The sequence below is a fragment of the Equus asinus genome, chromosome 20, assembly GCF_041296235.1.
Source record: "Equus asinus isolate D_3611 breed Donkey chromosome 20, EquAss-T2T_v2, whole genome shotgun sequence".
Lineage (NCBI taxonomy): Eukaryota > Metazoa > Chordata > Mammalia > Perissodactyla > Equidae > Equus > Equus asinus.
Genome location: NC_091809.1, coordinates 22,336,744 through 22,351,145, shown reverse-complemented (window position 1 = coordinate 22,351,145; position 14,402 = coordinate 22,336,744). Strand labels below are relative to the sequence as shown.

The 14,402-nt window shown below is 62.0% G+C and overlaps 1 protein-coding gene across 2 annotated transcripts in view; it reads right to left on the bottom strand.

Annotated features, from left to right (window-relative positions):
• CARM1 (coactivator associated arginine methyltransferase 1) overlaps positions 1-12,939 on the bottom strand; it is a 38,123-nt gene extending 25,184 nt beyond the window's left edge. For both annotated transcript variants that reach the window (XM_044752121.2, XM_044752122.2), the window contains exon 1: positions 12,645-12,939. In XM_044752121.2, coding sequence (XP_044608056.1) covers positions 12,645-12,864 — 220 coding nt within the window. In that variant the 5' untranslated portion in view covers positions 12,865-12,939. The remainder of the gene's footprint in view (positions 1-12,644) is intronic.
• Positions 12,940-14,402: the final 1,463 nt, after the last annotated feature.

The window sequence follows — 14,402 nt, the reverse complement described above, 5'->3', positions numbered from 1 at the left end:
AGTCGCAGAGGTAGCCAGGCAGCCATCTGGGGGGGCAGAGACCCCTCCAGGGTTTCCTGTTGGTATCTGGGGAAGGTCCCCAGCACAACTGGGGCCACAGGCCTGCCTGCCTACTGCAGGACCTGAACTTGGAAGCCAGCTGGAGCTGCTTCTGGGGGTGGCACCCCGGGAACGGCCAGGCAGGCCCTCTGTGCAACCCCGGGGCTGACCCCAGGCTGGAGGAGGGCTGGCCCCCTCCAGCACTGGAGAGCCCTAGAGCTCATAAATCAGCAATGGCTTCGGGAGCAGAGGCTGGGGGGTATCCTGCAGGGGGCCTCTCCGTGGGGGACCATGGGGGACAAGGAGGCTGGCTCTGCCTTAGGGGATTGAAGGCTTCGGGTCCTGCAGGCCTGGTCTGGAGGGGCCTGAGGATGAGTCGAACTGTGGGGTGTGCGGAAGGGCAACCCCGAGGACAGGTGGACCAGACAAAGAAGGCCTGGCTTTGCTGGAAAGCCTACTGGGGGCGCCAGCTGGGTGGGAGCTGTTACATGCAAATGCTCCCCGCCATGCTAATGAGCGCAGCCCGGGCCTTTGTGAGCCACAAAAGGGCCAGCAGATGTGTCGGGGCCTCGCCCTGCACGGGGAGCTTAGCGGATAATCATGGGGGGCGGGCAACAAACCAGCCGCCCCACTGGCCTCCATCACCCGGTCTTTCTTCTCTGGCCGTGACTTTGAAGCAAACAGCTAATGCTGTACAATGCTCCCGGCCACCTTCCAGGGCACACTTAGCTCAGTTTCAAGAGGGGAAACTGAGGCACACAGAGCCGACATGCTGGGAGCAGCTAAGCCTGGGGAGCCGGCAGCTTGGGGCAGATTGTGCCCCAGCCTTCGGGAGGAGAGCTGGGCCCAGGAGGCTGTCAGGGCTGCACTAGGGCGCTGGGCAGGATGTGGGCTCTGGGCCCGGGCACAGCCAGGCCTGGCTGGCTGACCACGGCTGGCAGGCACGTCCCGGTGAGCCTCACCACCACAGGGAGGTGCTGATTCTGCTCTGAGTGTCAGCAGGGTCCCCATCACCCGCGACACATGGCAGGAGCTGAGCAAGCCGAGGCGGGCAAGGGAGGCCCCTGGCAGAGGGGACGCTTCGCGAGGCCTGGGGGGCCGGGTTGGAATGAGGCATGTCCGGGAGCAGCAGGAGGACCCCAGGCTGTGCAGGGGGACCCAGCCTCAGAGCAACCAGTTGGTCCCTCCATCTCTGGCTCCTGCACTGCTCAGTGCCGAAAGCAGAGCTGTTCACAGGTCTGAGCAACTCGAACGTGGCTCCCAGGACGGGGCTGCCCTCGGCCAGCTGAGGGGCCTCAACCTGGGGACCAGGGTGGCTTCAGAGAGCCCACACGGGAAGAGGTGGGGGGACAGGGCAGGGTCAGCCTCGGTGGAGACCGAGTGATGCAGGAAACCAGCCTGGGGGCTGAGGCTGACCTGGGGCCCATCTTCACAGAAAAGTTTTGACCACTGGCCCAGAGGTGACACAGGATGTCCTGTGGCTGCGGTGCTGCCGGAAGGGCCTCCGCCAGGCCCCTGGGGCTCCGGGAGCCCCTCTGTGCCCGAGGCCGGCCTCGGAGAACAGGATGTTTGAGTTAGGAGGACGGGCGCACCAGATGTGACTCCAGATGTGGCACAGGCGGGAGGGGACCAGAAGGGAATCAGCAACCAGACAGGAATGAGGAAAGACTGGCTTTGGGTTCCAGAGGAGGCCAGCAGCGTCACTGCCCTGATACAGGACAAGGACCAGAGGGGCGGGGGGTGGGCGCCTCCCCACGCCAGGGGCTGAATCTCCGTTTACAGCACTGACCCCTCGGCAGGGCTGAGTGGAGGCCCAGAGCCCACAGGGTTGGCATCGCGATTCTGCCACCCACCTCTCAGCGCCTGTTTCCTCGCTTATAAAATGGGCAGGGAGCTGGAGCCACTGCGCCTCCCCGCGGGGCGTGCGTGGCTTGGGTGGCAGAGAACGGGCTGGTCCCACCCCGACTGGCACCTCCACCAAGCGCCCTTGTGCCAACTGTGCGCAGCGGCCAGGTGCCCCTCGGGGCTGCTGGGATGGGCAGGCGAGTGAATGAACGTAAAGCCTGGCGCGGCGCCCCAGGCACACGCTCGCTCAGCGAACAGCAGTGACGGTCGGCCCTGCAGGCGGTAATAACCAGGGCATAGGGGTAGGGGGGTGTGCGAGGGGACTCAGAGCCAGCGTGCCTGCCCCCGGGGCTCATCCCACATAGGGACCAACCTCCGGTCACATCAAGGGCTCCAACTAGAGCCAGGCTCTGAGAGGACGGGGGACCCCCCAGGGCACACGTGGAAAGTCTGGAAGTTCGGCCTGCCTCTGCTCTCCCCTCCAGCTCACAGAAGAATGTGGCAAATTCTCTGGAATGTCCCTCTTGGGTCTGTAAGAGGCCCCCCAGTCTGTCTTTGATTATTTATTCCCATGCCCGGGGGGAGGGGGGGCAGGGGTCACAAGAGCACCCTTTTTCATTAGAGCACCGATCAGCCAGGGTCCTGCCTCCATCCCCCCCAACCCCCCCCACCCCCGTCTCCCCGTGCTGCACTGTGGGGCAGCTTTCCGAACGTAAAACCACTCTGTTCCGACACGGGCACCGCATCCCACCTCCAGCCACAGAACACAATTAGCAGGGGAGCAAAGCCAGCAAGGATCTTAAAGAAAAACAGCCCCGAGCCACTCTTGCCAAAGCCGTGGGTGATGAATCGCTTAAAAGAGACAGACAAAAAGAGGGCATAAAGGGGGCTCTCCCCTCTGTGCAAGGACGGGGGGTGGGGAGGAGACAGCCCCCCCACCTTGACCAGTCTGGACCTGTTTTTGAGAATGTTCCGCCTGGCAGAGGGGACAGACCGGCCTGATGGGACAAAAACTACCCAGAGGCCACGGGACAAGTTCTAGGTCTGGCTTTGGGTGGCAGTTACGCAGGGGGACACAATTGTCAAATGCACCAAACGGCACACCTACGACCTGCGCATCGGTGCGTGCTGACAAAGCAGCGATTGAAATAAATAAGTCATCAGAAGAATAACCCACCAGAGGAGACACATGGGAGCCAGAGTCCCCACATCCAACGCCTGCAGGCCTGGGTGGAGCCTGGGCTCAATTGTCTCCGCACGTAACTGGTTTTCGGGGAACAAAGGGAGGTGGGGAAGTCGGGGACTCCGACTCTTCAACCAGAAGTCAGAGCTGCAAAGCGTGACAAGCATCCTGGCAGGTGCCGTGTTTCTCAGGTCAATGGCAAGGGTGCCAAGGGCCCGGCCCCGCACTGTTACCGGGACCATGACCCTCAAGCTTCCCAAGCAAGTCCCGGAAGTGAGACAACGGGAGGGCCACCGCACAAAGCCGCAGGGGCTCCCTCCTGAGTCATCCGGGACCAGAGGAGGCTCGGGCAGGCTCTCTGGAGGCCACCTTAGTACCCTCCCCAGCTGCACCAGAACCTGTCCCAGGGTTTAGGATCAGCCCCTGCCCTGGGCCACATCTTCCCTTCCAGACCTCACAGCAGTTCAGGAGACCAATGACACATCACACCGTGTGCCTGTCACCATTGTGTGCGCTGGGCCAACACTCGCCCTCAAGACCGCCAGGAGGAAACTGAAGTGAGAAGCAGGGTCACTCAGCCAGGGTCACAAGGTCAAGTCAGGGCCAGGCCCCACAGCCCAGGCTGCTCCTGACCTCCAGCAGCTTCTGCCCCACAGAGGGCTGCTGTGCTCTGGGAGGAGGAACAGAAGACACTCCAGCCATGGAATGCCAAGTGCCTGTCCCTCGGCCTGCCGGAGAGACGGGGACCAGGACAGCAGGAGGGCCGACCCAGAGACACTGCCGACCCCAGCTGCCCCAGGAGCAGGCTGGCACCCCAGCTGAGCCACTGCCTACTTGTCCCCACAGCTTCCCTCCTTCCCCCTCAACTCTCTCTCTGGCGGAGGGCCTCCTGTCCCCGCTTAGCTCCGCGGCTGCCACCCTCTCCTTGCTGCCTCCGGGTCACTGCCCGTCCAGGGGCGCCACGGGGTTCTGCGGCCGCCTCCTCTCTGCTCCCCAAGACCAGGAGTGTGCTGGGGTGGGGATCGCACCTGACTTGTGCAGGGCTGTGCCCACAGTCCAGGCACAGGTGTCCGCCCTCGCCAAGGCCACCTGGCACCAGCTAAGACCCTCCATGGACCCCCCCACTGCCAAGGAAGCTAAGAGTCGGGAGACGAAGTCATTCACCCAGGATCACCCTGCTAGGAAAGGAGAGGGGACAGATGTGGGCTTGAGCCGGGACACAACCACAGGTGTCACCTCCCTCCCCAAGACCCTGGAATACACGCAAAGCCCATTGCTAGGGCCGGGCCGCCCCTCCTCCGGGCCGCCCTGCTCCAGCCCCGCTGGCCGCTGGCTGCCCTTGACCGCGCTGGGCCCACAGGCTCACTCCAGGAGCGGCTCTGCCCGCCTGCCGGCCAGGGGACATTATTTTAAGCACTTTACTTCCACTAGCTCACAACTCACGATGACTCTCCAAGGTAGATGCTATCAAGACCCTTGTTTGACAGTCGAGGAAACTGAGGCACAGAGAGGACACACAGATGGTGAGGCATGGAGGTGGGACTTGGCCCCAGGCCCCACTGTGCCTTCTCCTGGAGGCTCCAATGCCCGACCCTGAGCAGGGGGCCACCTCTGACCACCTCCCACCCCGTCCTCCCCCTCTCCCACCCCTCCCCCAGCATCCTCAAGCCTCAGCTCCTACCACTAAGCACTAGGTGTTCAGGTGACTGCTGACAAGGCCAGTCACACCTCTTCCCCTCCATAAATGGGGGACCCTGTGCTCGTCTCCAGTGTCACTGTATCCCCTGCTCCTAAAACAGTCTCTGGCACCCGGCAGACGCTCAGCAAAGCTGTGCTAACTGTTTCAAGTCAGAGGAGAGGCATCCACCGCAATAAAAAGATGCAAGTCCACTCTCCACCCGTGTTTCCAGATGAATGAATGAAAAGCGGGGTCGGGTCTCCCCATCCTTGAAGAACTGATGGTGGGCCCTGCTGCCCTGGCTGAGGCCGGCTCCCCATCCTCCCCCAGACCTGCCATCTGGCCATGTCCCCTCCCCCAGCCCAGCCCTCCAAGGGGGCTGCCCCTGCTGATGAGAACCCTCTGACCTCCCCTTGGCTCTCTAGCTCGCTCTGACCTTCCTCTCACTCCTGCCCTTTCAAAGCCCATCCAGGCCCCGCCTCGCTCACCAACCACCCCCGCCCCTTACAAGCCGGGGCATCCACTTCACCCCACAACCTGGCGCTGTCCTCCAGAGCTGTCAGCCCTGCTCCGCTCAGAGAGCCCTCCGAGGGGAATCAAAGGTGGGGGATCTTCTTCGGGGGGGCTACGGCTCGGTGAGTAGCAGCCCAGGGGCCCCAGGTCCCGTGGGATGAGGGCCAGGCCCTAGAGCCTCCCTAGACAGCTGGTGAAAACATTTTCCTAGCATTAAAATGGTTTCCATAACAACAACAAAAAAGTGGGGGAGCCATTCCCCAGAAAAACGCATAGAGAACCAACAGCAACGCCACGCACAGTTTACAGGGTGCACACGGAGCCAGACACACAGAGGGAAGCATCCTACGTGCTCCCTCCAGAGAGGGGCCACTGTCATCCCTTTTCTACAACCAAGGGAGCTCGTCCGAGGTCATAGCCACCGACTTTTGTCCTATGCAAAACTGCATACAATTTCAGGGGCTCATGGGACCCCCGAGGGCCGTCCACAACTTCAGGTTAAGAGCCCTTGCTCTGAGGTGCCTGACCCCCGCACCTGGAGCAGCTCCGCCTGGCCCAGGCCTGGCCCTCCACCTGTCCTCCTGGGATGGGCATCTCCCCGGTTCCTGAGCAGATCCAGACACAGTTCCCTCACCGCCACCAAGGGCTCCTGGGCTCCCCAACTCTGCACCATCTGACCTGGGCCAAGGCCTGGCACCTACAATCATGTATGAGCTCACGCCACACTCCTCCTTCAGGCAAAAGACCCTGCACGCCCACCTCGTCCAGACCCCCACATGTCGTGCCCGCGCCTGCCCGCCAGGCACCAGCCCCTTTCCACCTGCGATCTCACAGATGGGCCTGCAACAACCCCAACGGGGCTCCCCGTACCTGAAAGACACGGGCCCAGGGTGTTTCAGAAACGAACCTTCTGGATTTTTACAGAGGCAACAAGGTACAGAGAAGGCAAGTTATCCCCACAGAGCACGGGCAACCCCTGAAACCAAGCCCGCTCTTGCATGAAGTGTGTTGACTGTCCTATGACACTGGGTACGCAGAATTACGAGGAGCCCCGCGCAGCAGCTCGGGTGGGATTCCGCTGACTGAAGAGCTAAATTTTGCTATCAAATGAGTAGCGAGTCCACTCATCAGAACTTCTGGATCTCCCAATTGCCAGTGAGGGGCTGGGAGCCTCGGGGGCGCAGGTGGAGGTGAGAAAGGGGAGGGGCCTGGAGGTGGCAGGGGCGGGGCCCAGGACTGGCAGCCAGGCCAGCTCAGGACCTGGTGGTTCATAGACATGCCTTTCTATTTTAAGATATGAGACACCACAAGTCAGAGGACGAATGGCCACTGGCGAGAGGCCTCTGTGTCAGGGTGGCGGCAAGCAGGGAGGGGACGCTGGCCAGCTGGGGTGGCATGCCCCTTCTGAAGGCGGCACCACTAGCCAGCACAGCTTCAGGGCTGCAGGCCCAGGGTTGCCAGACCTTCTGATTTTTCACAAGCACAAAGTCAGATTTTGGTGTGAAATCACCCGATTAAAAAAATATCAGGAGTCTACTTTTATTTTCACCACATAACCAAGCAAACCCTGCAGGCAGGTCACCCACGACACCCGGCCACGGGTCAAGGCCTCTGCCACTCTGTCCCCAAGGCCCTGGGCAGAATTCACTTCTTGTCCCATAACACAACTGCTGGCCCTCCGACACGCTTCTGAGGCAGGCTAAGGTCAAACTACTCGGTTACATGCCTGTTGTGTTCTCTAGTCTGGAAGCTTCCACAGGCTTCTCGCTCCCTGCTCCTGTCTACACCGTAATGTGCTGCTGGAAGAATCTTCAGAAATACCATTTTTATCATGTCAGGCAGGCAACACCTGACCATATACAGGAAAAGGCCCTGTCACTTGTATAATGTGACTCGTGCCCAACCTTGTCACAACTCCCCTTGGCTGCTGCTCCACTCCTAAGAGGGACCCCTCTGCTCCAGGCCAGGCTGCTGTCCTCACCCCCACCCATGTAAGCACCTTTCCACAGACCAGGAATATCCCTCCAAACACTCTGGCTACGTCCTCAGCCTCCCCACTGTGGCCAAGGCTACCGTCTCCCAGTGTCTATTCTCCCTTTCTCCCAGAAAGAGAAACCCTGACATTAGCTGAGCACATGGTCCCTTAGACTAAAAAACTACATTTCCCAGTTTCCTTTGCAGCTGGTAGTGGCCATGTGACTGCATTCTAGCCAATGAGATGGAAGCAGACGCACCCAGAGCCAGCTTCTGGGAATCTTCCTCACCAGACACCTGGCCTGTGCCCTTGGCACTCTGTCCCTTCCTTTACTCCGCTGTCTGGAAAGCAGGGTGCAATGGCTGGACTCTAGCTGCCACATTGATCCTCGATGACAAGAACACAGCCAAGGAACGGCAGAGAGGGGTTAGCTGGCAGGACCTGGGTCCGTCCGAGGACGTCCTGAAGCAGAGCCTGCACACAAGCCCTGTCTGCCAGCCTCCAGACTTCAGCATAAGAGCAGAAGAAAGAAAAGGCCACCTTGTTTAAGCCATTGCTACTCTGGGTCCCTGTTATGCACAGATCAGTGGAATCCTGACCACCTTTTGTCGCTGAACCACTCTGCAGTAAGACAGCGGGTCCAAGAGCCGCGAACGCCAAAGCCAGCTCTGCCGCCTGCCAGCACGTCGCCTGGTGGAGCCCTCCCACCTCTGTTTTCCATGAATAACACAGGACTGGAGTCCCTGACCTGCCAGGACTGTTCTAAGGACTAGCGGTAACACACAGCCAGGGCCACACCTGTCAGGCTAACTGGCCACACGGTCCAGAAAGTGTACTCGACCTGGCCTGAGCGACCAGGACGTGCCACCATCAAAACAAACATGGACACAGAGAAGGGCTGTTCCTTTCTCTTGAAGCTGTGGCGGGTCTGGCAGCCCGGGGGGTCGGGGGGGCGGCTCCACGTCCCCTCCCACCCCTGCCCGCTTCATTCACGGACCCTGGGGGCCGTGGGCTGCTTCTGTCGGGGTCAGAGCCAATATTTTCGGTTTTGCAGGACACTATGGTCTCGGTGAATATTCTTCTTTGGGTTTTTGGTTTTTTAAATCACCCCTTCAAAAATGTCCAAACCTCCCTTAGCTCTTTTTAAAAATAAGCTGCAGCCCCGGTTCGGCCCATGGGCCCTGATATTTACTGTTATCCTTCCCCCAGCTGCCCCAGGGTTGAGCATTTGAGTCTGTGAACACATGTATGCAGAGCCTGGTACACAGTAAATGCTCAATAAATGCCAGCAGCCAGGAGCAACCTGCAGGCCACTGAAACGTGACTGGCCTTCCAGTGGTACCAACTTTCTCGATTGTGGCCCCAGATTGACGCTGAATGTCCTAAAGGCAGGACCCACGACAAACTTCTGTCCCCCTCCCCGGCCCCTGCATCGGGGGGGTCCCAGGCAGGTGAGTGAAGGAAGTCACGGGCTCCCGATCCTGCGGCAGCCCGCCATTCTGCACCTTGTCTTCACAAAGGGTTTTTCTCTGGGGTTTCCACAGCCTGGCACGCCCCCCCAGACTGAAATTTAGCCCCTGTGGGAGTCGGCCCTGCTGTACGTCCTTCCCAGCCAAAGGGGTGGGGACTGCAGAGAACCAGCCAAATCGACTCACACTGACCAAGAAAGAAAAGTGACACAGTCATCTCCAGAAAGGCCGCCACGGACTGGGGAATTGAGAGTCTGTGCTGCTCTCCCTCCACAGTGGGCTTGCCGGAGAAGCTGCTTTCTTCCGGGGGTGGGTGGGCAGCCCATGTCCCAGAACTCCAGAGGCCGTGCCAAAGCCTCCTCGGGCCTAGGACGCCCGCACCTCTGCCCAAAGAAGACGGCCTGGGTTTGGGAGCTGCCATGTGGCCAATGCCATGGACGCAGGCCAGGGTGACTCCAAATGGCAAGAAGGGCTGGGGGGGTTACCGTGCCCTGCAGGGTGACTGGGACAGAGCCTTGCACAGCTGTCCTTTCCCACGTGGAGGGCAGACATCAAGGAACAGGGCCTGTGTCCGGCTCCTCACACCCACCTCCCGGCTCTTCTGCGAGAGACACAGGTGGCAGCTCAGGGGTCCCTCTCCCACCTGCTGGGGGTGTGAGACAGCTGGACAGCCCTGCAGCATAAGGGGCTCCCTTCTAGAAAAGCCACTTCACCACTCCACACCAATAACATTGCTGTCAATAATACCTACAGAGGGGCCGGCCCCGTGGCGTAGTGGTTAAGCTCGGCACACTCTACTTCAGGGCCAGGGTTTGCGGGTTCGGATCCCAGGCACAGACCTACACCACTCATCAGCCACGCTGTGGCAGCGACCCACATATAAAGTGGAGAAAGAGTGGCAGAGATGTTAGCTCAAGGCTAATCTTCCTCAGCAAAAAAAATAAAAAAAGAAACTATAGAAATACCTATGGCTTACTGCCAGGCACCCTGCCCCACACCCCCATGGTCCACTTCACCCACCTTCCCAGGCCCCCAGTGGCACGACTCTCATGGCCGACAAGGAAACCGAGGCTGTGTGCAGGTGAGTGTTGCCACAGGTAAGGATACAGGCTCAGGAGGTGGAATGCTAGTTCGCCCACACGGCTGGTGCACCACTCCAGGTAGGCTCCACATTCAGAACCCTCGCCAGCACCCAAGGGCACCTCGGGCTCACCTCCCACATGGCAGGCACCGGGAGATCCCTGCGGGTGTCCTGGCCAACCCTCCTGTCCCCACCCACACAGAGACGCGAATCCCGGGGGTCTGGAATCACAGGCAGCACACAGGACCCCATCTTGCAAGGGGCAGATGAGCAGAACATGGCTCCTAACCAAAGCATTCGGGTCCCAGAAGGTTCCAGGTTGGAAAATGCTGAGGCCAGGAAAGGAAGCTCATCCTGAGGGAAGGCCTCAAGCCCCTAGCAGCCAGGTCGCCCCCTAGTCATGAAGGGGTGCTCCTCCCTAACCTGTCCAGCTGCCACATCCCCGTGCATTGCCCCTGTGGCTGGACCACCTCTGCCCTTTCCCAGGGGACTGTCAGCCAGCACCCAGCGCTCTGGGATCCAGGCGGGAGCCACACGCCCCAGCCAAGGGACTTTGCACTCCCCAACCTTGGCACACTTGAGAGCAACCCCTCCTCGCGCACCGCGTGCTCCAGGCCGCTCAGGAACCAGGGCCACCTTGCCCTGAGCAGTCACCCAGCCAACCTGGAGGCCATCACCAGCCCGTTATGGGAGCAGGTGTTCCCGCCAAAGACGTGTTCGTTCATTGAGCAAACACGCTGTGCCACACAGTCCTGTCATCTGCCCATTCCACCAAGGGGGAAACTGAGGCACAGAGACCCACAGCGCCGGACAGGGTACCGGTGTGGCCCACGTTGTAGACTCTAAAACATATGCCCAAGCCCTAACCCCCTAGAACCTGTGAAAGTGACCTTCTCTGGAAAAATGGTCCCTGAAGATGTAATTAAAGCTCTGAAAAATAAGATCATCCTGGATTTAGGGTGCGCCCTAAATGCAATGACAGGTGTCCTTAGAGGAAAAGAGACAGAGGCACGGGGGAGGAGCCATGTGGAGACAGAGGCAGAGATGGAAGACCTGCTGCCACCAGCCACGCGACGCATGGAGCCAGCGGAACCTGGCAAAGGCAAGAAATGCTTCTCGTCCAGGGCCTCTGCAGGGAGGGTGGCCCTCGTGACACTCATGTCAGACTTCTGGCCACGACTTGGGAGAGTACATTCCTCTGGTTGGAAGCTACCAAGTGTGTCCCGGCGGCGCTGGGAAACACACACAACCAGCGTCCGCCGACACTGGAACTCACACCAACATTATCCGAGCATAAAGGGGAAAAATCCTTCAACTTCTGAGGCTGGATCAGCCCAGACGGAGAATCGCAGTTTGGGAAATGCAGCCTTTCTCCTCTTTGCGAACGCGTCAGTTATGAGTTACCTCGAGAAGTGTTAGCTTTCCCACAAAACAAAGACACAGAAGCCAAAACTCTCCTGGAGAAAAATGTGAAGACTCAGGGAGATGAGGTGCAGAGTCTACGAGAACTCTCTGTCCTGTCTTCCCAAGAATTCCATAAATCTAACGCTGGTCTAAAATCAAAAACAGTTTATTTACAAAAGAATAACTGACCCTCCGGGAACTCCTTTGAGGATCGGCCCTGGGACCCTGGTTTGAGAAACGCTGCCCGACTTTACCCTGTTCCCTGCTGACGGTGGCCGGCTGCTGGCCATTCTGCGGATCTGGGGGAGCCTGCTGAGAGTAAGAGGCTGCTTCAGCATCTGTCCTGGGCCCTGATGCCCGCCCGGCACACTTCTCCCCTCTCCACATCTGGTCCCAGAGAACCAAGCTCTGCCCCAGCAAAAGACACAGCTCCTTTAGTTGAAATTTCCCAAGTTGAGGTGGGGGGAGAACCCTGTGTGAACAACGGCTCCGCGCACTTTCCTTCCAACACTGCGTTCTCAAAGCAGCCAAATATTCACCCAGGAAAGGCCTCCTCTTGGCCCCCAGAACATCAGCGTAGGAAACCCTGAGCCACACAGCTGAATGAAACACAGTAGCAAAATGTGAACGGAGAACTCGGGCATCAGAGAACAGACCGGCGAGAGGAACAAGAGAAAGAAAAAGGACCAACTACAAAGACTCGGGGTCCTTGGCCAAGCCACTTGTGATTTCTTTTTTCCACGGAAACGTCAGTTGTGAAATTAGCTTGTGAACAGATACCCAGCTTCTCACATCCCCCAAAAGGAAGATCGGGGGACCGTGGCGGCGGAGGGGGCTGGGTTGTCTCTTACTCCGGAGCCAGGCATCAAGACGGGGCCCTCCCCGCCCACGTTTCCACCAGGGGCCCTCTCCCCAGATCTAGAAGTTTCCCAGTCGGGGGGTCCGCAAAGCCAAGTCCTCCAGATGGGTGGAACCGGGTCTTCCAGGCCGCCCCAGACTGGGGACCACGTTCTGACTGTCCGTAGCCGTCCAGGGGGCCCCTGAGATGACCAGAGGCTGCCCACGCCCCCCTCCTCCCCGCTGGGGCGGCCACACCCGACCCCCCGACTCCCACCTCCCGCACACCCCGGCCCCCTCCCCTGCCCACCCCCTCACCCCGGCTTCCTCCCGATTCACCTTCCACTCTCGGCCCCCCACTTCCTGCCCACCCCTCCCAATCTCGGGGCCCTCACTCCCCGTTTCCCGCTTCCCTCCGTACTCCGGCCACCTCCGGCCACCACGCACGCCCTCTTTTCTCTCTGTCCCTGACACCGTCTCCCCGCACCCCTCTCTTGGGACCGCCGCCCAGCTCCCCGGGCTCGGCCCCACGGACCCAGGCGGGCCCCCCGCTCCGGGCCCCCCGCCCGCCGGCCTCGTGCGCAGCCCCCGCGCCGCCGCGCCCGGGGCCCCGCACTCACGGCTGTAGAGGGCGATGCCCGCCGCGTCCGGGCCGGCGCGCACCTCGAGGCGCAGCGCCTGCTGCTCCGCGTGCCGCTGGATCTCGCCGTTCGCGTCGCCGATGGTGAGGAGGCGGGCGCCGGGGAACACCGACACGGCCGAGCAGGGCCCCGCGCCGACCGGGCCCGCCACCCCCGCGCCGCCCGCGCCCGGGCCCGCCGCCGCCGTCGCCGCTGCCATCTTAGATCCGGCTCCAGGCCCCGCCGCCGCCGCCGCCGCCGCCGCGCCCGGGCCCAGGCCGCCGCCGCCGCCGCCGCCGCCGCCGCGCAGGCCGAGGCCGACGCCGAGCCGGGCAGCGCCGCCTGCCGGCCACCCGCGCCTCGCCGCCACCGCCACCGCCACCGCCGCCGCGGCCCGGCCCCGCGGCGCTGCGCCCCCTGTCGGCGGCCCTGGCGCGGGGCGGAGCGCGCGGGGGGCGGAGTCGGCCCCGCCCCGCCCCGCCCCGCTCGCACCGTCGCCGCTTTGTGAGGTGGCGCCGCCGCCCGGGAAGAGCGAGGGCGGAAGCGTACGTCAGGGGGCGGAGCTCCGCCGCGCGGACACGCCCCTCGGCCCGGGCCCCGCCCCCAGGCCCGCTTGGCTCGAACCGCTGCGCTTCGTAAGGTGGTGCGGCTGCGGGGTTCGGAGACCGCGGGGCGAGAGCCCTCGTCAGGGGGCGGAGCTAGGCCGCGAAGACACGCCCTGGACCCCGCCCCGCGCCAACGGACGCGCTTCGTGAGGTGGCTCCCGGGCCCGGGAACCGCGGGGCGGGTCTGAAGCGCGCCGGCTCCGACACGCCCCCGAGGCCGGGCTCCGCCCCCTGGCCCCGCCCGGCTTTGTGAGGCGGCACGCGGAGGGGCGGGGCCCAGCCGCGGCGAGGCCCCGCCCCCATTCCGGTCCTGCTCCCTCCCATTGGGCCTCGCTTTGTGAGGCACCTCACTCTCCGGGAGGGCCGGAGTGAGGGGCGGGGCCAGGAGCTAGGGACACGCCCCCAGTCGGTGGCCACGCCCCCAGGCCGCAGGGCTGGGAGCGCAGTTTGCGGTGGGTCTCCGCCTCTTGCGGGGCGTGAGCCCCCTGGGAAAGCCCCCTCCCCCGCGCTGACCGCGCCTTCTCTCTTCAGCGTCATCTCTGTCCCCTTCCCGCAGTGCCCTCCTCCTGCACCCTCGGCCTTCACTGTCTCCCCCACGGAACGTTCTTGGGCCCCTCCCTCTGGTCCCCTGGCTTAGCCCCTTCCCTCCCCCAGTCACTCTCCCTTCCCCCGAAGATGGCTGGCCAGTGAACCCAGGAGCAAGGCCGAGTCCCCCTTTGCATCCACACACACACACATCTTCCCTCCAAGTCCCCCTCCACTGCTCCAGGCCCCATTCCCTTTGCGGGGACGCAAAGAGGCTTGCGGCCACTTTCCGTCTTGCCCACCTCCTGCCCTCCCCTGGACCTCCTCATTTTCTACTCCTCCCCGGGTCCCTCTGCGCCCCCATCCTCATCTTTCCACCTCCTGTACCCACCAATGCAGGGACTTTAGCAGAGTCCGGGTGGCGCTGCCCCCCTCCCCACACCCCGACGGCCCTCCCCATACACCACCCTGGCTGCGGGCAATGGAGGGGTGCTCCCCTCGCCCCCAGGCATCCAGCGATTGGCCCCCGAGGTCCCGGGCTTGAAGGATTACAGTCCACAGAGGCCTTGGGAACAGCTCAACACGTGTTTTAGTTAATAACTTAGGCAGACCAGCAGGGCAGACACAC